We start from the raw sequence: 23,902 nt of genomic DNA on the forward strand, positions 1-23,902 counted from the left end.
TTCCTACGCCGAACGAGTTCCACATCAACGTGCATCAGCGAGAGTAAAACTAGGATCCTACTGTGGTCGCGATGGCCCCTCGCCAGCGCACAAAACTGCAGGTATGTTACTGGACATTCCCTGCTACCTAACTAGGTCTGTCGACGGCTTTCACCGCGTGCATGGGGAGATTACCCCCCCCCCCCCCGGCGCCGGGCGCCATTTTGTCTCGCCCGTTCCTCGCCGCGTCCCATAACACGCCGGTGGTGATTGCCACTTGCACCTTACTCACTCACGTGATCGCTAACGGCGATTCAATATAGCATACATGATAAGAGTTTGCCCCCATCGCGCCCCCCCCCCCCTAGCCGAGGTCGGGCGCCGTGCGCCACATTACTGACCATAACGAGCCCCACACTGACTGCAATCAGGTGTCTCACCACCTGCAATGTGCCTGGGGAGCAGCTCACCCCGGTGTGATTTGCTCAGTGTATGAACCTGTGACTTTCTGTACATTTATCTTGTGCCCGGCCAACCAGGATGACCTCCTCTTCCGTACCTACAATGGTTCTTTCCACCAATGTCATTGCTTGCCTGGCCCCAGTCATTGACGTTTCTTAGCCTGCCATGCATTTTAGCCCTATATACTCTTTGCTTGCCTGGCATCAGCATTGATGTCCATGGGCTACGCCCAATGCTCTGTCGCCCTGACGCCATCTTGGCGGGTCCGACCAGCCATAGCGTGATCGTGACGTCAGCTCTACGTGGCACTTCCAACGCTGGTAGCGCCGCGGGCGGCGGCAGCAACAATAGCTACTGATGGTCACGTGGTTGCCAGCGGCGCAGGCGCGGGCGTGTGACACTCGACCGTCCTCCGCACCGGGGGCGGCCGGGTGACTCATCCGGCGTGACGTCAGCTGCCCTTGAAAAGGCCATGACGGGCCTGTGGCCGGCGGTCGGACTGCCGTTGATCGGGGGTGTTGCCTTTCACCGGTCTGCAGCGGACCGACTGGGGGTCAGATCACTGCTGGCAATGTGCCACACTGTTGCCTGCTGCTATGCTGCATTGCCGCCATGAGCCTGTACACCGACCGTATACCTACACGGAACGCGCACCTACCTGACACCAGTTGGCAGCGCCAGACTGTGACGCAAAGATGCATTTCCGACCCGGCGCCAAGGCTGAGAAATAATATGGGGTCGGCAGACACCCCTTCCGGCGGCGCCTGTTTGCAGTAGTGGCCCTGTCCCATCCCCTCACCTGTCCACTTAGACTCCCCTACAGACATCAAGGGCTGTTTGTGATAGCTGCGTCTACACACATGCACGGCTGTCCGCGATAGCCCCCCTACAAACAGGCACGGCTGTCCGCGATAGCCTCACCTACAAAAAGGCACGGCTGTCCGCGATAGCCTCACATGCCGACATGACATGCACGGCTGTCCGCGATAGTCTCACCCGCAGACGTGCGTGGCTGTCCGCGATAGCCTCACCTGCAGACATGGACGGCTGTCCGCGATGGCCCCACATTGTCACACGTCAGGCTGTCCGCGATAGCCTCACCTGCAGACATGCACGGCTGTCCGCGATAGCCTCACATACCGACATGCACGGCTGTCCGCGATAGTCTCACCTGCAGACGTGCACGGCTGTCCGCGATAGCCTCACCTGCAGACATGCACGGCTGTCCGCGATAGCCTCACATACCGACGATAGTCTCACCTGCAGACGTGCGCGGCTGTCCGCGATAGCCTCACCTGCAGACATGGACGGCTGTCCACAATAGCCTCACATGCCGCCATCCACAGCTGTCCGCGATAGTCTCACCTACAGACGTGCGTGGCTGTCCGCGATAGCCTCACCTGCAGACATGGACGGCTGTCCGCGACGGCCCCACATTGTCACACGTCAGGCTGTCCGCGATAGCCTCACCTACAAAAAGGCACGGCTGTCCGCGATGGCCCCACATTGTAACGTCAGGCTGTCCGCGATAGCCTCACCTACAAGAAGGCGCGGCTGTCCGCGATAGCCTCACCTGCAGGCATGCACGGCTGTCCGCGATGGCCTCACCTGAAGACATGGACGGCTGTCCGCGATGGCCCCACATTGTAACCCGTCAGGCTGCCCGCGATAGCCTCACCTACAAAAAGGCACGGCTGTCCACGATAGCCTCACCTGCAGACATGCACGGCTGTCCGCGATAGCCTCACCTGCAGACATGGACGGCTGTCCGCGTTGGCCCCACATTGTGACACGTCAGGCTGTCGGCGATAGCCTCACCTAAAAAAAAAAGGCACGGTTGTCCGCGATAGCCTCACCTGCAGACATGGCCGGCTGTCCGCGATGGCCGCACATTGTAACACGTCAGGCTGTCCGCGATAGCCCTACCTACATACATGCAAGGCTGTCCGAGACCTCACCTCCAGACATGCACGGCTGTCCGCGATAGCGAGGATAAGAAAGGCACGGCTGTCCGCGATAGCCTCACCTGCACACATGCACAGCTATCCGCGATAGTCTCACCTGCAGACGTGCACGGCTGTCCGCGATAGCCTCACCTACAAAGGCACGGCTGTCCGCGATAGCCTCACATGCCGACATGCACGACTGTCCGCGATAGTCTCACCTGCAGATGTGCTCGGCTGTCCGCGATAGCCTCACCTGCAGACATGGACGGCTGTCCGCGATAACCCCACATTGTAACACGTCAGGCTGTCCGCGATAGCCTCACATGCCGACATGCACGGCTGTCCGCGATAGTCTCACCTGCAGACGTGCGTGGCTGTCCGCGATAGCCTCACCTGCAGACATGGACGGCTGTCCACGATGGCCCCACACTGTAACACGTCAGGCTGTCCGCGATAGCCTCACCTACAAAAAGGCACGGCTGTCCGCGATAGCCTCACCTACAAAAAGGCACGGCTGTCCGCGATAGCCTCACCTGCAGACATGCACGGCTGTCCGCGATAGCCTCACCTGCAGACATGGACGGCTGTCCTCGATGGCCCCAGATTGTAACACGTCAGGCTGTCCGCAATAGCCTCACCTAAAAAAAAAGGCACGGTTGTCCGCGATAGCCTCACCTGCAGACATGGCCGGCTGTCCGCGATGGCCCCACATTGTGACACGTCAGGCTGTCCGCGATAGCCCTACCTACATACATGCAAGTCTGTCCGAGATAGCCCCACCTATAGACATGCCCGGCTGTCCGCGATAGCCTCACCTCCAGACATGCACGGCTGTCCGCGATAGCGAGGCTACAAAAAGGCACGGCTGTCCGCGATAGCCTCACCTGCAGACATGCACGGCTGTCCGCGAGTCTCACCTGCAGACGTGCACGGCTGCCCGCGATAGCATCACATGTAGACATGGACGGCTGTCCGCGATGGCCCCACATTATGACATGTCAGGCTGTCCGCGATAGCCCTACCTACATACATGCAGGGCTGTCCGAGATAGCCCCACCTATAGACATGCCCGACTGTCCGCGATAGTCTCACCTCCAGACATGCCCGGCGTTCCGCGATAGCGAGGCTACAAGGCACGACTGTCCGCGGTAGCCTCACCTGCAGACATGCACATTGCACGGCTGTCCGCGATAGTCACACCTGCAGACGTGCACGGCTGTCCGCGATGGCCTCACCTGCAGACGTGGACGGTTGTCCGCGATGGCCCCACATTGTGACAGGTCAGGCTGTCCGCGCTACCCCCTGCCTACATACATGCAGGGCTGTCTGCGATAGCCCCACCTAAAAATTGCCCGGCTGTCCGCGATAGCCCTACCTACATACATGCAGGGCTGTCCGCGATCGCCCCACCTACGTACATGCAGGGCTGTCCGCGATAGCCCCGGGCCGTCCACGATAGCCCCACATCCATCCATGCAGGGCCGTTCGCGATAGCTCCACCTGTAGACATGCCCGGCTGTCCGCGATAGCCCCCACATTGTGCTACACCAGGCTGTCCGCGATTGCCCACTTAGACATGGAGGCTGTCCGCATAACCCACCTGGTCACCTACGGCTCTCGTGACCATTCACTGCCGTTCACTGTGATCTCACAGTCTGGCTCTCGCCAAAAAACTATCCGTTAGGCGCTCCACAATTAACACCCTCAGTGGGGTGGCCCGTTACACATCCTTTAGCCTGTAAGTACCAGTGCCCGATATGTACTTACGACAACTACAGAATGCCACCATACACTTCGAGTTGTGCTGCCACCAGGTGGCAGTGCACCCTGCACCTGACCTGTCGCTGGGGCTGGGCGGTAACCTAACATAAATGTTCACTCCACAGCTAGTTCGGCCCGCCAGCCCAGCCGGCTCGCCATTCGCCACCAACTGCGACTTCCCTCTTCCCGTTTATTATCCAGGCGACAGACGGCCGCGCCCCCTCCGCCTCAACCCACTGCCAGTGAACCCGCTCTCGTGTCAAGGCCGGCTACGGCAGCCGACACCGACAGCCGTGGCTCTCCCGCCGACGCAGACATCTCGGTTAGTTCGGGCGGATGCTTCCCGAGACCCGGCCGTCGACCGTCCATCGCAGGCCGCGCCACCGCCGGGCCGGCAGGTCTCCGCCAAGCTTCCCGGCCTGCGGATCCCCCACACCGGAGGTGGTCACATTCGTCTGAGAACCGCGGCCGCCGCCGACGGAGGCGCAGTCCCAGCAGCTCCGGCCTCTCCGAATGGTCCGACTCCGAACCCTCGCGTTCTGCGGGCGGGCCGTCGCCGTCCCGCCGCCCAGAGCAACGGAGTCATAAGCGCCCGCGGACAGGCGGCAGCCGGGGCCACCCCACCTGATACTCAAGAATCATACTAGTACATTTTCAGTGGACCACACTGCAGTACGCACCACTAACGCACCATCCGACTCTGCAGGCGGGCGCTCCGCCGCAGCAGCACCGGCTCGACCTGAGCCGGCTCGGCTGCAGGAGGCTCAGCCACAGCCGGCTCGGCTGCAGGGGGCTCAGTCCCCGTCTGCTCCATAGCGTGCTGCAGTGTCTCAGGCACAGCACGCACGGTCGGTCCATTGTCTACAACCGCGTCAGCGCCGTCCTCAGTTGCCTCCCACTGACAGTCCACGTACAATGGCGGCCCGTCATCGACACTGTCCCCGTCGCCGTCATCGACACTGTCACTGTCCCCGTCGCTGTCCTGCCGGTCACATCGGTGACGAACGTTTCTGACGTGCCATGGGACCCCATCGACCTCGACTACCCGTCGCGACACCAAGCCCGTCACCGTCCCGCGCCGTGACATATCTGTGCAGCGTGTCCCACGTCGGCGCACCCACACCCTGTCCCCCACTCTGAGACGCGCCCCGTCAGATACAAGTGGGGGTGACCCCACAGCCTCCGTGGCGTCAGATAGCGGCGGCCTAACACGACACCGGTCGTCAGACACGAGTGAGTGCCGCTCGCTAGCTTCAGCGGCGTCAGACGGCGCGGACCGAATACAATCCCGCACGGTGTACTGATACACCCCGGATGCCGGGGCGGACTCTGCCGTCACTCCATCGCGCGGGGTCACGTTGTAAATGTGAACCGCTTCGGCCACGGTACACTGGCGCCTCGCGGCGATGACTTTGATTGTCCGATGGCACCGCTCCACCACACCATTCCCGCCTGGCTCGTGGACAGCTCGGAATCTGAGAGACACTCTCCACCGCGCCGCGAGCACAGCCATTTGACGGCCACGGAACACCGTGTCATTGTCTGTCAGGATCTCCTCAGGGGCTCCGCGCTCGAGAAATAGCTGCTCTAGGTGGCCAACGCTCTCGTTGGCGTTGGCGCGACGCAGCGAGCGCCACACGCAGAAGCGCGATGGCCCACAGTCAATGACGGTGAGGTAGTTCTGTCCGCGGTGATGGGTGACGTCGATGGATATGCGCTGCCACGGGACAGACACGCCGTCTTTCAGCTACGCAAGAAGGAATCGGCAGACGCAGACACCTGGGCGAGCGAGGAGGGGAAGTCGAGACCGTGTTTCCGCCAAAAGAGAAAACAACCAAGGTAGGTGGTAGGTAACTACACCTGCGCTATCTACATCAGCTGCCCCGCATGACACTAATGGGACCGTATTAGAGCCGGCGATAATCACGGAACATTAGTGTCGGGGCAGACTGCGGCGGGGCAGACTGCGGCGACCCCTAGGAAGAACAACACCCCTCCCCGGGCCCGCCGCGGGCTGATAGCGGCGGCCGGAGCCGGTCCGACCTTTGGCCGGCCGGGTCAGGTAACCGGGACGGCCGCGCCGCGGCGCCGCGCCCGGGCCGGCCGGGAGACGGAGTCGGGTGCCCGCCGGCGAGCCGTCGGCAAGGGCGCGGGGCACATTAGTCGAGTTGAATGTTCACTGTTCAGTCTTGAGTGCGAGTGATGTATGTGTGAATCGATATGTGAGCAGCAAAATCCAACAAGAAAACAAATCCGTGAAAGAAAGGCAACGCTGGCAAACATCACCACCATAGTCTTCCTACGCCGAACGAGTTCCACACCAACGTGCATCAGCGAGAGTAAAACTAGGATCCTAACAGACCCACCCACCGCCCCACCGTCACCCCATTCCTTCCCAAGTCTCCTTCCCCTCCGCTCGGGGCGTCTTTCAGCTACGCAAGAAGGAATCGGCAGACGCAGACACCTGGGCGAGCGAGGAGGGGAAGTCGAGACCGTGTTTCCGCCAAAAGAGAAAACAACCAAGGTAGGTGGTAGGTAACTACACCTGCGCTATCTACATCAGCTGCCCCGCATGACACTAATGTGAAGATAGGGGAGAGCGGGGCCAGTTGAAACACGGGGTCAGATGAAACATGGCTTTATTTTCAACAGTATGCAACATATGGCGTTGCCGACACCACTGCGCATCCGCGCTCGACCACTTCCTTTGTCAACGGCGTTTAGGCGGCAAACGGACGGTAATTTTGATTTGACACTTGTTTTTGTGTTTTTGAGGGGCGTTTGGGAGAAATCGTTTTTATGAATATTTTGTGATATCTCATATACCTTTGTTTGCTGAAAGAAGAACTCCTGGCTCCGGAATAACACTTTATTTGGCCCTTCATTCAGCATGATGCCGTCCCTCCAGCTCGTTTGACAGGTGCTTTACGGCGCGTGCGAGATGGCGGGAGCGGATGGGGTCAATTGAAACGCTTCTCTGAGGGTCAGTTGAAACAGGGCCACAGGCCGTTTCAATGGACCCCGGTGACCTTTGCAATGGTTATTGTTCAGGGGCTGTAAACATTAAAGGAAATAGTCCACCTTTGAAATGAGCTTTTAAAATGAAATAGTAGTTTAATAGAGCTCAATTTTTGACCCCTTTTTCTCCAGCCTTTTGCTTGAAAGCACACTATAGCCTGAGATATTTCTCATTTTCCTCATCCGCCCATTTTACCATAGTCTATGTACTTTATGTCACCTATTATGAGGAACTTTGCACTTTTAGCTTTCCAACGACCTATTGAATGTAGCATTTGGAAAAGTAAACCGGACAAAATATCTCCTTAAGAAAGTGGCCTTAAAGAGGAAAACATCCCATTGTTAAGGATAGGTGCAATTGACCCCATGGGCTGGTTCAATTGACCCTCGCATCGGGGTCATTTGAAACGGGTGTAGAGCTGTTTTATAAGCGTGCGTTTGGCAGCAAAATATGTTTGAAACATAGTTTTACATATCTTAAAATAAAGCCAAAAGAACATATTTTTTCATGGCATTGTGCATTTTTCGATATGACAACTAGATCTCGCTGTGCATGTCAATATATAAAAAGTGGTTCAACTGGCCCCGCTCTCCCCTACGTACATACCAGCCCGTCATTTAGCTACTGAATGATGCCCAGACCTGCCGTATCAACCACAGCGGAAAGTTCGACTTCATGAATATTTTTAATGACTTACAGTGCTTACTATAAGATTATCGATGAAGATTGCCAGATAGAGGAAAGCGAAACAGATTAGAGCAAAGCAAGAGGTCCGTAAATACGTGCACAAGCTGCATGTTGCCAAAGAGCCGTATCTAAAATCCAACGTACGTTTATCCTGCTACGACCCAATTGTAACAATCCCGCTTTCCTCACAAACTTTTGATGGAGTTATCATAAGCAAGGCCGGATATTCCGAACATTCAACCGTGGGTGACCTCTAGGTAGGTATCACTGAGCGTAAATGGCATTGAAGCAAATGCTGGAAAGCAATCACACATGCTAGATATTGTGAAAAAATACGAGATTCGTCATCAACCCAGAGCAAATGAAAGGCTGTGTTTCTTCAAGCTAACCAGCTCATGTTAAGTTTTTTTTTTTAATGTTCAAAGTCACCGGTATCTAATGAGACGTTCTCAAGACACAGTAGGCATGCTTAATGTTTTCTATTTTCCGGTCTTTGACGTGATGATGACCTTGATGACGGAACTTCTCTTTCACTTGTAATGCTCGAATTACGTGGCGGTTGGCACCGACCGATGTTTCACCGTAGTGATGCAGCATAAAAAATATACTTACTGCAGCAGCTCCAGCCAATGTGCATGTACTCCTTTCCCAGAGTGCATTAGTAATGTCTGTTGATCAGCAATGATACCACACTTATCAGCAGCGCTGACGCATTTGATAGGGTTACTGATTATCCTTGACAATCGACTGCTGACGCTCTGAGCCCTCAGCGTAATACAAAGGTCACCGATGCGTCAAACGACTCAATTATTTCCCCTTCCTTCTTCCAAGGAGTGCCTTAACAGCTAATGATAGCGACAGTACCGAGAAATGCAATCAGAATGTGAACAAAGGAAGGACGAGTGGGCATTGCAGGTTGGATAAACGAGAAGGTGTTGCACAACAATAACGGCCCAGACAATACAAATGCCCTGCTGGAATATTCGAAACCACCGGCATCAGGCTATCAACGGGGTCAGTTGTTTTCCGCTTTTTAGCATCTTCTTACCTGCTCGTGCAGATTGCAGAATATTCATTATCAGTATCATTTGTATCTAATAATAGAGTTAAAGAAATAATAATTGGCAAGTAGATGTTATCGTTATCACCTAGACAAATAGACACTTATGCTTCACTTTCAATGTAAATATAGATTAATCCTGAATCTGCTCATGCATTGGGAGAGGAAAGAAAACAAAAGTCTGAATCAAAACATTTCATTTGATGTCGTTAAACAATGCTCAATAGTACCAGCATAATACTATGATAACTGAACAGTTAGATTTCCCAATCACACATACCGAATAGATACCGCTACGCTACATATTTTAACGGATGAGCTCATTCCACGCAATGGAACTGCGTTATCTGATTCGGCACTGTCAAACGCAAACGAGGTCGGTTGTTTCCCGGTGTGCCGTGGTAGTGCCCCGTCCTTTCCTTTAGCCACCGCTGACAGCACGTGGTGGGACGCGGATGTCCCGTCACCGGGCCGTCGTCGTTCCCTACACAGGCGACCGAGGGGTGTCAGCCGTTTCACCGGTGAATGAGAGGTGTCGGCAGTCTCACCAACAACAGACGAGTACCGGCAGTCTCACCGGCGACTGCTGAGTATCGGTTAACATCACAGGATCACCCAGCCCGGACAGTCTCACAGATGTCGGTGGTTGTCACCAGCCTCACCACTTGCTTATTGCTAACGTGGGCCTGTACACCGTGCAAAGGAAGGTCGCGACTGAAAACGGGCACCGTCCCTAAAGACATGTGGTGCCGTTGAAGAGCTAACTAGACATGGCACAGGCAAGGTGGTCATCTTCCAGTTACCTTTTCATAAAATGAACGAAACTTTACTCTGAAATGACTTTGATCTAAATAAAATGCAATTTTCATATAAACAAAGTAATAAACATACGGCGACACAAAAAGTGTTTGATACATTTGCAGCAAAACTTGTAAAGAAGTATTGATTGGTTTGGTTGAAAGAAGCGATTTATCTTTTGCTAACGATTGGCGATTTCCCTCTGGAGCGGCAAAAAGCTTCTTTTATAACATCGACTGTTTCAGCAAGAAAGAAAGGCCTACCTCTGCGAAGTAAGAGTTCTTTCGTACACAGAGTGGCAGAGGTAACGCATAAAGTGGCATGATGATAGATATCTTCTGCCTGATGAGCCGCGCGCGTCTTTGCTGATAACTCTGTATAAAAGCACTTAGCATCAGAACGGTATGCATGAAAGGGAACTAAGCGTGATATCTGTTAGCACTAATTCGTTATGTTCTGATATACTATAAGTTACAGCGCTCCTAGCATTAAAACTTCTGTCCTAAGGACAGCATGTAACAACGAAGGATACTGAGCAATAGAACAGTGTGGATGAGAGCGGTGTGCTCTGAACTGAGGTTTCGAACTGAGTTAGCCAGCGGCCTGGTCTTTTTAGTTGGATCCTTTTGGAATTAATCGCCCGAGCTTACTCGTTATGTAACAGGTCGGTTGAGTTTGCTTCGTCTCTGGCTGGTCGGGAGACTTTGCTCTCTTTGTGGTTGGTCGTTTGAGTTGCCTCCTGGTGATTCGGTTGGGTGGGTTTTCTTCCTGGGCCGAATAATATAATTTTCTTTGGGGGTTGATCTTTTGAGTTGGATCCTTTAGAGACTGGTACCGTGGCCAGTTCAGTCGTCTCCTCCTGGGGTTGATCAGTTAACTTACTTCCCTCTGTGGATGGTCGGTTGAGTTTGCCCCTGCGGTGCTGGTCGGTTGCGTTTACTCTTTCTGTGGCTGATCAGTTGAGTTGGGTGCTACGGTGCGACTGGTCGGGTGCAGTTTTAATCGACTGAACTGTGTTTCAGCTGCCTCCCTTTCATGAAGCCCTGATAGTGTGTCCAGTATCAGTTAGTGTGGGTGTCGGTCGCCCTGACCAAACCACGTCGACACTGCCCAGTCAGGACGTGCAGGGGTGGACAGGAGGAAAACCGGACACCGGGCGGACCAGGACGCTCCCAGGGCGCCTCCGGTACCGCGCGGACCTGCAACAGGGGTGTGACGCTCTCGACTCTGTGACCATATCAGCTGACCAGCGCGCTTCGGCCAGAGAAGAAGATGGGCTGGCTGAAGAGTTCGCGCTGGACGATATTCTCTCTGTGGGGAAGGACGGAGCGCGCGAGGACCTCGGTCTGATCCGGGAGTGCTCCGTCTGTCCGTTTTCCTGGCTCTGGAGTCGCCACTGGCTATCGGGGGCCATCAGCCCAGTGACGGCCGGAGGATTCGCGGGTGTCGCGGCACGCTACCGAGGCCATATATAGACGGCCCGGTCGGCCGACGCCGCAGTCAGTTCGCCATCCTCAGCCACCATGCGACTGGCGGTAAGTGCCGCGCGCGCGCGAACCCCGTGGCACCTCGGAGACCGTGTGCAGTGTGTGTGACAGCGCGGAGAGGCGGCACGTGACCGGATGTGACCAATCAGCGTCCCAGAGTGGCGGCAGATGACCAATCACCGCTCCCGGAGAGCGGCACACGCCAGAGGCGCATCCAGAAAGGCCAGATACTGAGCGATGGCGTGGGAAAGCCATGCGAAGCTAGTGGAGCCGTTGGAGGCTTGCTATGCTATGCTATATGTATGGACGTCTATGTGATTTTGATTTAGCAGACAATAATTCGCTGATTGCATCAAATTAGATGCATGAATAAAAAAACATACCAATCAGCAATACAAAATGAAATCTCAGTAAAGAGAATGGATCAAACGAGGCATTTTAATATCATTACCTCTCTAATTTTCGTATGAAAAGAAATGTCAGTGCGAATATCATCGAATATCGCAAAAGTTCACTTTAATATTTGTTCTCATTTTTGAAAATTAGCAATGCTTGCATTTAATTAGGTACCTACTACTTTTGCCGATATTACTTGAACTTCAATTAGATTAACGTATTTTTACATTACTGCTGTGTAATACGTATGTCTTTTTCATACAAGTTTCATGTTTAGTTCCATGAATATATGCTCTAATTAATGTTAAATATTCATGTCTGAGGCAGTTATCAGAAATAAGCAGATCTCAGAAAGCGAATATTGCAGTTCCAGTTTATTTGATTGACTCCCTAATGTGTAAGCAAATGTGAGAATCGGTCATTTTGGTAAGAAAAATACGAACATAAACTTGCTTTAGCGTATTGTTGGATTCTCAGTAAGTGATATTTTTATAAACATCTGGACTGGAGGTATAATGGTTTTACTTAAAGCAAAAAAAAAAAATCCCACCTGCTTTTTGCTTGTTGTCGCCATAGATATTCGATTGGGTAGAATTGAAAAAGAATAAGGATAGTGGTTTCTTGCAAATTAATCCAAGTTTTGTTTCGTCACTGATTTGTCTGCATTTCATTTGAACTCGTTACACAAAATTCATTGACCTATGCTCAATGAATTTTAAAGATGTTCCAAATCATCCAAATTAAAATTTATGGTCAACCAGCAGTGGCCGTATACAGAATCACGGGTTAAGTGTAGGGGTAGGAGTCACGGGTGCCAGCTTATTTTTGTGGCCATATTCACAATCGAAGTTTACCTATTCCATGATGGTCGCCCGGCGCCACGCAGACGGCACCTGGCCTGCGTAGTGTCGTTAACAGTTGTCTGTTAGATATTCACTGATTGCGACATTTGTTGAGCTAACGCGAACGGAAGGCTTTATCCGTGGGAACGGTTCTAACCATCAATCAATCACCTTTTTTCTGATTTTCCATCCTTGAAGAACCACACCTTATTGTATAAAATTGGATCACTGTTAACAACTCATGGTTTATATTGTTTGTGCCCTGTTGTGCAATGAAGTCTTGTAAATACAAGGAAAGCAAATGCTAAAAAATATGTTAACGGAGAGAAGAAACGAGGAAATAACCTAACACAATTGTGAGCTACTGATGTTTCCGTCTGTGTTCGTTACGTCAGAGAAATAGAAGACAAAAGGGCTACTTTAATGTGAATCACTCATTATGCAGCTTAGTAGGAAGCGTGTGGCGAACGGTGGCGAAGTTTCCATTTGAGCCGTTTCTGCCCTCGCTGCTTTCTCCTGACGAAAATGATCTACGAGGATGTTCGGTGGCAGACTGTACAACTCTGGCTTAATGGGCCACCGTTTGCAATGCTTGAGCACATTAAGCACCACTCTCCAAATTGGCCCGTCTATTCGAAAATATTTCTTGCCCATGCCCAGAGGACTGTAGACTAGCAAAGTAAGAACTGTTTTGAGTGAAAGCTTTGGTTAGTCAACAATATTGTAAGCTTGAGTTTTTATCACTTGTTTTCAGGATGAGAGATATAAAAGATCATACAAATCTTGATTACGAAAGATGAAAATGTTCAGCTTGCTCGTTTATTCAGACGCTTTTCTAGTGTAATTGACCTTTATATAACTAGCATGGAAAACATAAAAATGACATAACATATAACATTATATTTAAGTTTGAGCCGTCGGGTTGTACATTTTGCTAAATTGAAGCCACATACATCGAATAATTAACGCATTGAAGTCTTTATTTTACGTACTTTAGGAAAATACCAAGACTCTAGCTTGATTGACGAAGGTCACCCGGGCCATGGCCAGCCATTTACAATTGACCATATGTGGCATTGCGTGCGTACTATGCTAATTACCCTGCAAATTTCCGGGATTGTACCGAATTGACCGCACGCCGAGTGCCATTGATGCGTAGCAAGGCCGTCAGTGGTGCATATTCCTGGTGATCTCACCTTCCTGGTGATGAGGCTCGGTGGCGGCGGTGCGGCCGGTCCGACACAACCCGCCGGTGGCCGCCAGGGTCCGGGAACGGGCTGGCCGACCGACCGACGAGGAAAGATGGACTCAAAATGCGGCCGACAATAGGAGCCGTGTCACGCTACACCGGACGGCGCCATAAGGCAGGCTGGCTCTGTCCGCCACAGTCGATCCAAAAAATGGACCAAAAGCTTTGTGGTATTTTTCGTTCGGCCGCCGGGAACTATTTGTTTTGGCCAGGCTGTCGGTGAGAATCCGGCTCGGACGGCAGCGGCGGCGGCCGGCCCCGCCGACAGATGGTATCGGCGGGCAAACCAAGGTGAACGGGCACCCTCCTGGTGACACGCGACTGCACATAGACGGCTCGGGAATCGATCGCACTGTTTCCGTACAGCGCCTAGTGGATCAGGCGATCACTCGACGCTTTATGTAATAAGACGCATTCGTCGGTAGGAATGCGTGCACTATCTATTTTATCTTATTTTTTATCATTGTCAATTATTTAAGACATTTCATGAATAGGAAGAATGAGCAACGATTGAATTTAAGGAAACTATGCATTCGCCTATAGACCGGTGGGGAAACACATCAAGTTTTGTGTACTTATTTAGGCTATCGTAGGTACAATAATGTGATGGTTTTCACCCATTATGGAATCATTTAAAGTGTTTTCCTTTAACGGTCTTCATAAGGCCTGGAACAATAGCAGTGGGAAGGGCCAGTCAGAGGCATGATGCCGCACTCGTTTATTGATCAGAGGAAAACAGAGGCACTTGACACTTGTTTCTGCCTTTTACAGGTGGCCTTGTGCCTGCTAGCCACCGCGCGGGCGGTGCCGTTCAGGTTTCCTGGTCAGCAGCAGCAGCAGCCACAGCAACAGCAGCAGCAACAGCAGCAGCCGGCCACTTCTCCGCTGGCCAACCCGTTCCTGCCCTTCAGCCCCTCTACCTACTTCGACCTCAGCCAGTTCAATGCGCCGAACCCAGCGGCCGGGCCGGGCACCTCCACGGTGCTCTACTGGCCCTGGTCGAGCAATCCCACGCCGCCGTCGCTGACGGCTCCGCAGCTGCCGCAGGCCGCCCAGGAGGCGGCGGACCTCACCTTCGCGCAGCTCGACGCCCTCAACAACCCCGGCAGTGTGGCCGCCGCTGCCACCAAAATCGGCGCCTTCGCACCAAAGCCACTGAAGAAGAAGAAGCCGACGTTCCCCACGCTGAAGGGTTCGAAGGCTGAAGCCGCAGCCTCGGGGGCGCTCGATGGCACCGACGTTCTCGCCGCAGAAGCCGAGGCCGCTGCAGGTGGGGCTGAAGACATCTGGACCTGGGCCGCCAATAATGGATTCTCGGATTCTGCGCTGGCTCAGTTCTTCGCAGCCGAAGCTCCCGGTCTGACAGAGTTCGCCATTCAAGAACCAACCACTACTACTGCAACGACAACGACGACTACTACGACGGCTGCTCCTAAGCCTGAAGCGCAAGGACAGGACTTTACTGGGCCCTTCGACCCGAGCTTCTTCGCCGGCCTTGGCGCTGCGGTGCCTGGCCTGCAGGCTGGGTTTTCGGGTATCGAGGAGCCGCTTGCCTACACTGCCGACCCCAGCGTGTATGCTCAGTTCGAGGCTGATTATCTCGCGCAGCTGCAGCGAGCGACCGCCGAGGGCTCTCAGCACCGCACCAGGGCCATCGGAGCCGGAGCTGGTAACCTCGTCAGTGCAACCACCCCCAGTCCCCCGACCACCAGTGAGGCGCCAGCCGCCCCCGCCGCTGCCTCATCGCCATCCGAGCTCAGCCTGCCCCCTTTCAGTTTGTTCGAAGTCGATAACCCGACGGCTGAGGACATCCAGCGCGCTCAGGAGGCCCTGGCCGCGTACGCAGAGTCGCTGGGGATCACTGCCGGCGGACCAGAGTCGGCGGCACCCGAGGCCGCGGCACCGGAGACGTCAGGCGAGTCCACCGGCATCGTCCTGGACTTGTCTACCGCTTCGGAGTCCACAAGGGGCGAAATCGAGCGCGTGCTAGCGATGCAGGCTGCCCTCGCCTCAATGGGTTCCCCTGCAGCTGTTGAGGAGCCCGCCGTGGTAGCAGTAGAAAAGCCCGTTGCTGTGATCGTTGAAGAGCCTGCTGTTGTAGCTGTTGAAGAGCCTGCTTCTGCAGATCCCGAGGTATCTGAGGCTGCCCATGCTGCCCAAGCTGCTTTCGAGGCATTCCTAGGGTCGTCTGGATCAGATTTGTCTCTAGCAGACTTAGAGGGCGTAAAAGGACTGGAAGCCGTACAAGCCGCCTATGCCGCATTTCTAAGCCAAGGTAACCAAGAACAGACGCAGAACGCTGCACTTGTCACTGGTAGTGACAGTCCCAGTCCAGTCAATAGCCAAGCAGCACCTGCCCCGACGGAATCTTCGCTTGGTTCCGCGATCAGTCTCAATACCAACCCACTTCTTCCAACTCCCGAGCCCTCTCAGCACACAAGCCTACCAGATCAGTTCCCAGCCACGAAGGCACAACAGCCGACCATTCCTGAGCCAGTCATTTCCCGGCCGAGTCACGCTGAGCTGGCGAAAGCACAGGCAGAGGCTGAGCTTAACCAAGCATATGCTGCTTTCGAGGCAGCGCGCAAAGTTCCTGGTCCAGCGGGCGAAAGAATACAAGCTCTGGCCTTGGCCGATCTTACAAAAGCACAAGAGGCCTATGAAGCTGCCGCAAAGCTGGCTAGTGAAGAAGTTTCTCCACCAGCACCAGAGCCCACTACAGCTCCTTCACCAAGTCCAAGCGAGCAGCCACCTACACCGGCTGTCGCACCGGCTCCTCTTCCAACTGTTCCCGGGGACCAACAGGCTGTACCGAAACCCGAATCGCAGAAAGAAGGCGGTGGCTTGTCGGCTGAAGCCGAATTCGCACAAATACAGGCTGTTGCCAAGCTGGCTCAGGCCCATGCTGCTTATAAGGAATCATTGAAGGCCTCAGGAGCTGCAGGAAAACAAATTCAAGAACTGGCTCTTGAAGAATTGACAAAAGCGCAAGAAGCATATGAAGCAGCTTTGGCTGCCCCAACAGCTCCGGCACCAACAGATGCCCCTGAAGAGAGTCCGCTTCTAAGCGAGGCACAGCTCGCCAGGGCTCAAGCTGCCTTCGCGGCATCTTTCTCGGCAACAGGAGCTCCCAAGAACAAAGAACAAGCGAAGGCTGCAGCTGACTTAATTCAGGCTCAAACAGCTTATGAGGCTGCCATGACAGCAACTGGTTTTGAAGGACAGCGAGTTATGGCTTTGACTAAGGCTGAACTGCTCCGGGCTAAGGCTGCCTTTGAGGCCATCTTGGAAACATCCGGAGAACCCGTAGAGAAAGCTCCTGAGTCAATTGATGCCCCGGAAGGCCTTTCCACACCTCAATCACAGGCTCCCGTTCCAGCTTCTTTGGGATCCACAGCCACCTTGTCTCAAACGGGACCTCAAGCGACAGAGGAGCTGGACTTACCCGCTGCTTCCATCGAAGGCGCACTCCCTGGTGTGCCCAGTGGGGCGGTAACGAAGGATGCCGAACCATCCGCTCTGTCCGAAGTCAGCAGCGACTCACAGCCCACAGAGGATGAGGCTGCCTACGTAGCCTCTCTGGCCGTTTCAGCAGCAAAGGATCAACGTCAGGCCAGTGCCGTGGCTGAACTGGCAAAGGCCCATGCAGCTTATCAAGACGCACTGAAGATAACTGGCCCGTCCGGTGAGCGAGTCAGATCTCTTGCCCTGGCTGAGTTAACTCGTGCACAAGCGGCATATGAAGCTGCACTGAAGGCTGCTGACGAAGCACGTCAAAGTCAAAGAATTCAGGCAGAAGGGACGCCAGTGGAAGCGCAGTCTACCCCTGGAACGTCCTCGGTGGAGTTGCAGACTGCTGCTGGAGCAACCTTGGATGTTCCACAAAGTCAAACACTTCCTCAATCTGTCATTGGACAAGGAGGATCTGATGTTTCTTCGAAAACCGTTCAGCAGGCGATGACCCATATTGCTGACGGCCAGATTAGCATTGAGCAGACGCAGGCTTTGGCTGAATTAGCTCAAGCACATGCAGCCTACCAAGCATCTCTGAAGGTGCCGGGTCCTGGAGGTGCACGAGTACAGGAACTGACCCTTGCCGAATTGAATAAGGCAAGAGCTGCGTTTGAGGCCACCCTTTCAGGCACAGAACCCATTCAAATCCAGCTCCCAGCGTTCAAGGCGCCTGTCGAGCAGCCCATAGAGGACGTGGTGCAAGAGCAGCCTGCAGCCGATGTTATTTCAGAACAGCATGCAGCAGTGTCGCAGCCAGTGGCACCGGCTACCCAGGACACGCTGTCTCTCTCCACCGTTGGCGGTGCTGAAGATGTATCACAGCCAAACGCACTCACAGGTCAGGAAGTTTCCGGCAGCCAGATAGACGACGCCGAGCTGGCTCATGCGAAGGCTGTTGCTGAGCTAGCTCAAGCGCATGCCGCGTATGAAGATTCTCTTAAAGTGGCGGGTCCTGCTGGAAAGCGAGCTCAGGACCTCGCTGCTGCGGAGCTCATCCGAGCAAAGAACGTATATGAGGCCACCATGAAAGCCACCATGAAAAAGGCCATGGAGCCGCCAACTACAACGCAGCCACCGACCCTGGAACAGTCGGTATCGTCTGACGTACCACCTCTTCAGCAGCATCAAGAACAGCTATCCCAGAAACCAGGCTTCTCTCTTCTTGAGCTTCTCAGTGCTGCTGGCCTTTCCGACAAGGCGGCAGAGCTTCAGGGTGAAGATGTTCTTGCGATAGGGGAGCCAACCTCTCAGGCTGGATTATCTGAGGCTGATCAAGCATACCTTAATCTGCCGGCAGATCTCCAGGACGTTCCGTTTGCACTGGGGTCTGTCTTTAATGAGCGTAAGGTTCAGCTACCGAGCACTTTTAACCCCTTCAAGAACACTGAGCAGACTTTTGGCTTTGAACAACAACTTGACTCGCGCACTGACAAACAGTCCCAACAACAATTCCTGCCATCTCAACCTCGTCAGCAAGACATTCAAGGTCCTCATGATGCTCTTACACATACTCCTTTCCAGCGCCCAGAGCAACCTTTCCTTCCGCCTCAGGAGCCCAGTCAGTCTACTCAAGGAACAGCTGATTTCTATCAGCAAACCCAACAGCATCAAGGTCAACTGATTCAACCACTTCATCAAACTCTTCAGCCACCACACCGCGATCTGCCCAATAGCTTCCAACAACCTCAACAAGCTGTTACCCATATCAGCCAACCCAATATGGCAGCCCAGCTTGCTGGACTTTCATCGCAAGACATGGCCTTCATGAAGGCTGCGAAAGACTTCGGCATCAGCGACATTTTCAAACAACTGCCTGACAACATTCGCAACCTTCCCGAAGTAGTTGCCGCTAAAAGAGCTCATGAACTCTTATTGAGAAGTGTGTTTGATCTGGTTGAGGCAGCAAAAGAGAGACAGGGGGACACGACTTCAGCAGTCGAACAGTCGACGCCCGCGCCTGACCCTCTAACTTCTGTGTTCGCCACTGGCCAAACTCCTGCTAGTCTATCTCACAGTATTTCAGGACATGCTCATGGCCAACTAACTGCCGCGGAAATACTGAAACCGTCTCTGGCAACTCGTCGGCTGGGTGCTGCGGGAGTATCATTGGAGCAGACGGAAGCCTCCAGTGATGGACGGGTTGTCCCCAGCCAAGAGCTAGTCCAAGCACCTCCCCACTTTGCTGCAAGACCGAAACCTATCGCAGGTGATCGTCCACTTGAAGAGAGGCCGAAGCCCATCGCTGGATATTTGCCTGCTGATGTGGGACAGAGTGCCCTATCTGAACATTTTCCTCTGATCACTGAGTTCACTACTGCTGCACCAACGATTCCTCCCGTAATTGTCGAAGCGGCCGTCGAAACACCAAATGCTGGAAAGCAGGATCAAAAGCCAATAGCCGAGGAAATCAGTATTGGAACACAAGAAACTACTAAGACCGACACAACCACGCCTGAAAATGTAAGTGCTGATGCCAGCCAAACTGAAAGTTCCAAGGACCATGTCCAAGAAGGGATACTACCTCTGTTCGAGGTCAGCAAAGCTGAATCAAAGAGCACGACGCCAGTGCAGCGACGTCCTGAAGTTCAGGCTTTCCGCGAAATGCACTCACATCTCTGGAGGCAGCTTTTCAATCTGAAAAACGACGCACGAGTGTTCTACCCCGGATACGGCTTCCAAGTTATCGCACGACCTCCTCCAAGTGCTTACGACTATGAACCCGTTGTGATTGAAGTGCAAGAACCAGCTGAAGCTACCCAGTCTGATGCATCTAAGGCAGGTGAAAATCAATCGAAAACTACTAAAGAAGGCAAAGCAAGCAAAAGCAGCGCTTCCACCGAAGAGTCCATCCAAAGCGAAAGTAGCACGTCAGATCCCAGTGGTCCGAGCGCATCTTCAAACAGGCCTGAGCCCAGACGCCGCAAAAACAAGGTAGAGACCACCACCGAAGCAGAGCCGACTACCGAGCCCCAGCCTGAGCCAGAGCCGACGACTGAGCCAGAGCCGGAAACCACGACCGGAAAGTCAAAGAAGAGGAAGAATAAGTCCAGGTCTGAGCCGGCGACAACTGAGGCAGCACCTGAGCAGTCGACAGAGCCCGAACCCGAGCCGACGACCGAACCTACCACGGAGCCCAGCACGGAATGGTCCTCGAGAAAACGAAAGAAGAATAGGAGGACCAACACACCTGAGCCAGAGCCTGAACCGGAGCCAGAGCCAGAGCCAGAGCCTGAGCCTAAGCAAGAGACAACGACCGAGGCGGCGCCCAAAAGAAAATCAAAAAGCAGCAGAAGAGGTGAGCCAGAGCCCACCACCGAATCATCGCAAAAGGACGGGCAGAACTTTCAGTCCGAGCTCCAGCATGAGACTGGAGCTAAAACAACCGAGCCTGAACCCTTTGTTGTTGAAGCCGAGCCCGTCTCAGAATCTTCGTCTAAGAACTCCAAGTCCAGGAAGTCCTCCTCAGCAGATACGACGACGGAAGACGTCCCCGCAGAGGTCGTCTACTACTCCACAGAGGCCAGCGTCCGGAAGACCGTTAAAACGACGCCGGCGCCCGTCGCGACGCCGTCGCCCGTCGCGACGTCGGCGCCCGTCCCGCCGCCAGCAGCCGCGGCGCCGGCGCAGTACCCCCACTACACGCGAACGCCCTCTCACGGCTCCCTGTGGAGGGCGCTGTCCGGCCTGAGGAGTCACTCCTACTACCACGGTTGATGGTGCCGCGCCGCGAGGGGAGGCACCGCCCCGTGACTCTGTTGTGAGTCGTCTGGTAGTCGGCGCCCTGTGCGCAGCCGCGTCAGACGGCAATGTCTTGTAAATTTGTACCCACACCCCGCCGACACGGGTCCGCTCCAGCTCGGCCCACGAGTGCCGCATCCCTGACAACATCGTGTATCCGCCTATTTTGCATCACTGAGGATGTGTGTCTCTTCTGTTGAAGCTATATTTAAAATAGTATGCGGGATGCCATACGGCTGATGGTCGTCATTTGTATGCATGTAATTGTGCTCATGAATATGTTTTCACGAATATATTTTAAATCTAAGTGCTTTTTTGGTAGTTCTCATTCGGTGACAAACAGGGAGGCCATATACGCAAAAACAGATACACACGACGATTCCGTAGGAGTTAGGACGCACTTGCAGTTATAGGTTAGGCTGAACTAGCATATGGACACATGGGGCATTGGGCAAGTAGACTAGGGCGTCTGAAATAGGAGGAAAAATAAACTTCTGTCCGATGCTTCCGAGGTGAATGCTGCGCCTAGCGACTAATGAGCCCACGTTGTTGGTTGTTGCAAACAGTTCTGCTCATGCGTTATCTAATAACTAGCCATGCCTTAAGAAGCAGAAGTCGTTTTGCAACGACATAAAACATTGTTTTTCTAAGATGACACGCCTAGGTAAACATGACCGCTCCCTGTACATATGCTAAAAATGCAAATAAAATTTAGCTAACCATCAAAAACGTTGGTGAATCTAGGCGCTGGTTATTATCGAAGTTAGGCACAAGGAAACTTCATCATTTCCCAGCCTTTCAAGCAATAGGTACTCTCGTTCAATTACCCACCATAAGTGAAAAATAACCAATTAAAGGGACCCTCCCACCTTAACATTAGTTTTGAGTTGAGATAGCCAAATTGGTGGCCATGGCCTGAAAATACCGGTTTGGGCATTCACAACATCGAAAAATGCTTTAATTCGGAGATATGGAATTTCAAACTTGCAGTTTTCGGATTCTAAGGGGCTAATGCATTGGTATGCCCCCTTAGAATTTGTGACGTCAGCGGAGATCTAACGATTTTTAAATCTTTTACTAAAACGTTTGGCAGCACGCGGTGGTATATGCTGCTTTGCGCGCAACAAATGCCGCACTTTCAAATAAAGTCGCTAGGAACAGCGGAGATCCCAAAAAGTAAACAAAAGTAAAAGTCTAATATCTTGAAAACCGGTGAATATTTTTCGATGAAATTTGGTAGATATTCATTTTTGCTCTTTCTGAACCGAGCGACATCACTTTCATGCCAATTCATTAACTTTTTTGAAGGTGGGAGGGTCCCTTTAACTATAGGACTCGCAGAGCCTGGAATGGAACGGTCTTGCGGTCGCAGAGAGCCGAGTATCATCTGACTGAGATGCCGGACTGTGCCGCAGCGCTCCCGCGTGTTGCGGTACAGCCTACCCTCAAGTCGAGATAGGCGACAGGCTCCGCTGAACAGTCAGCCCTCGACTCCTCACACACAACTGAACGCATGGCACGCCTGCGGAACTGCACAGACGACTAGTCGACCCACTAAAATAGGCACGGCAGCCAAAGACGCTCTTTCAGCAAATCTTCAGAAACCCCGCTCGAGAGACTACCCATTCTGTTCAGATCTTTTTAGACGGAGTGTGGTCTGAACTGCCGAACATGAACTCAAAGGAGTCAAATGTAAAATATGTCCTGTGAATGAAATTTTCTAAAAATATTCGTTTTGCTAAGACACACCAAATGTTATTATGCAATATGGCCCTCACTTTTATTTTCCCTTTTTCTGTTTGTAGGTACTGGCTTTAGGTTAGGGCTAGACGGATACTTTTGATCTTGCTTGGACCGTTTTTTTGTGAAGAAATAGCATGGACTGAGGCTCTGAGGCCTCAGAGCCTCAGCAAGGCGTTAAGTCGGCATTTGCCCTTAGGCCGACGAGCCTCCCATGGGGAGACCTTGTTGGTGACATTTTTTAGTAGTGTGCGACTCAGTTCAGCCCTGCAGGCATCATTCTTGTCATTATTTTTTTTAGTACCTACTTGTTTAATGTGAACCATACCTATCATTATCAGTTCGATGATGATTGAGTCCTGGTTTGAAACACAGACGTTAACGTCTGCGGGATGTGTCGAAATTAAATGTGTTAATACAAAACGTTTTCCCAAAGATATTTTATATCCTGAATGATAATTCTTATGTTTTTCGTGTTTGCCGTGTTTTTGGCTATGAAAAATGCCAATTTTTATAATGGTCGGATTAAAAACAAAAAATTCGAAGGAATTTTCTGGGTAAACTTTTCTTGGGACACCCCGTACATCTCAAAAGACGATCAACATTATATAAGCAATAAGCATGGTCTATTGGTTACACATAACACATACAGTGTAAAGGCGCTGGCTACACTATGCGTTTTCTTCGTGCGTTTTTTGCGTGTTTGCGTGTTTTGCGTGATATCGTTCTAGAAAAGAGAACGATATTACGTTTTTGTGATGTTTTTCACCTTAAATTTTAGTTACATAAGAGTTATATTAGCTTTTGTATATAACCAAAGAAAAAATTATATTGTTTATAACTTTTTTCCTAGAACGATATTACGCAAAACACGCAAACCTGCAAAAACGCACGCAGAAAACGCATAGTGTAGCCAGGCCTTAAGTTCTAAGTACACTGTACACTTGTGCCATCAAGCCGACCGAGAGAAGGCTGCTAAATTTGAGTCACCGAGCCACTTTACATTGACGATATAATAGATGAGGATATCGGGGTGGCGAAGGGGAGAGAAGGCCGAACCGATTTTAACCGTTGGTTGGTTCACCAATACTTCTTTTCCCCGTGTTGTGGTGCTTTGAAGAGAGACTATACATAAGCACATTCACCAAAAAGCTTTAAATTTTAAATGTCAAGTTTGATCACCGCAACAACGGTGATTCATTGATTGATCCGAGGGACCCAGATA

At 52.6% G+C, this 23,902-nt stretch overlaps 1 protein-coding gene across 1 annotated transcript; it reads left to right on the forward strand.

The window, feature by feature from the left end:
• The first annotated feature begins 11,207 nt into the window (after nt 1–11,207).
• LOC122385990 (mucin-19-like) lies at nt 11,208–21,244 on the forward strand. The gene is made up of 2 exons (XM_043374752.1): nt 11,208–11,247; nt 14,458–21,244. Exons 1-2 carry the CDS (start codon nt 11,236–11,238, stop codon nt 20,911–20,913), a joined length of 6,468 nt encoding a protein of 2,155 aa, XP_043230687.1. The 5' UTR covers nt 11,208–11,235; the 3' UTR covers nt 20,914–21,244.
• Nucleotides 21,245–23,902: the final 2,658 nt, after the last annotated feature.

This window comes from Amphibalanus amphitrite, unplaced genomic scaffold (assembly GCF_019059575.1).
Source record: "Amphibalanus amphitrite isolate SeventyFive unplaced genomic scaffold, NRLGWU_Aamphi_draft 000236F_arrow, whole genome shotgun sequence".
Taxonomy (NCBI): Eukaryota; Metazoa; Arthropoda; class Thecostraca; order Balanomorpha; family Balanidae; genus Amphibalanus; species Amphibalanus amphitrite.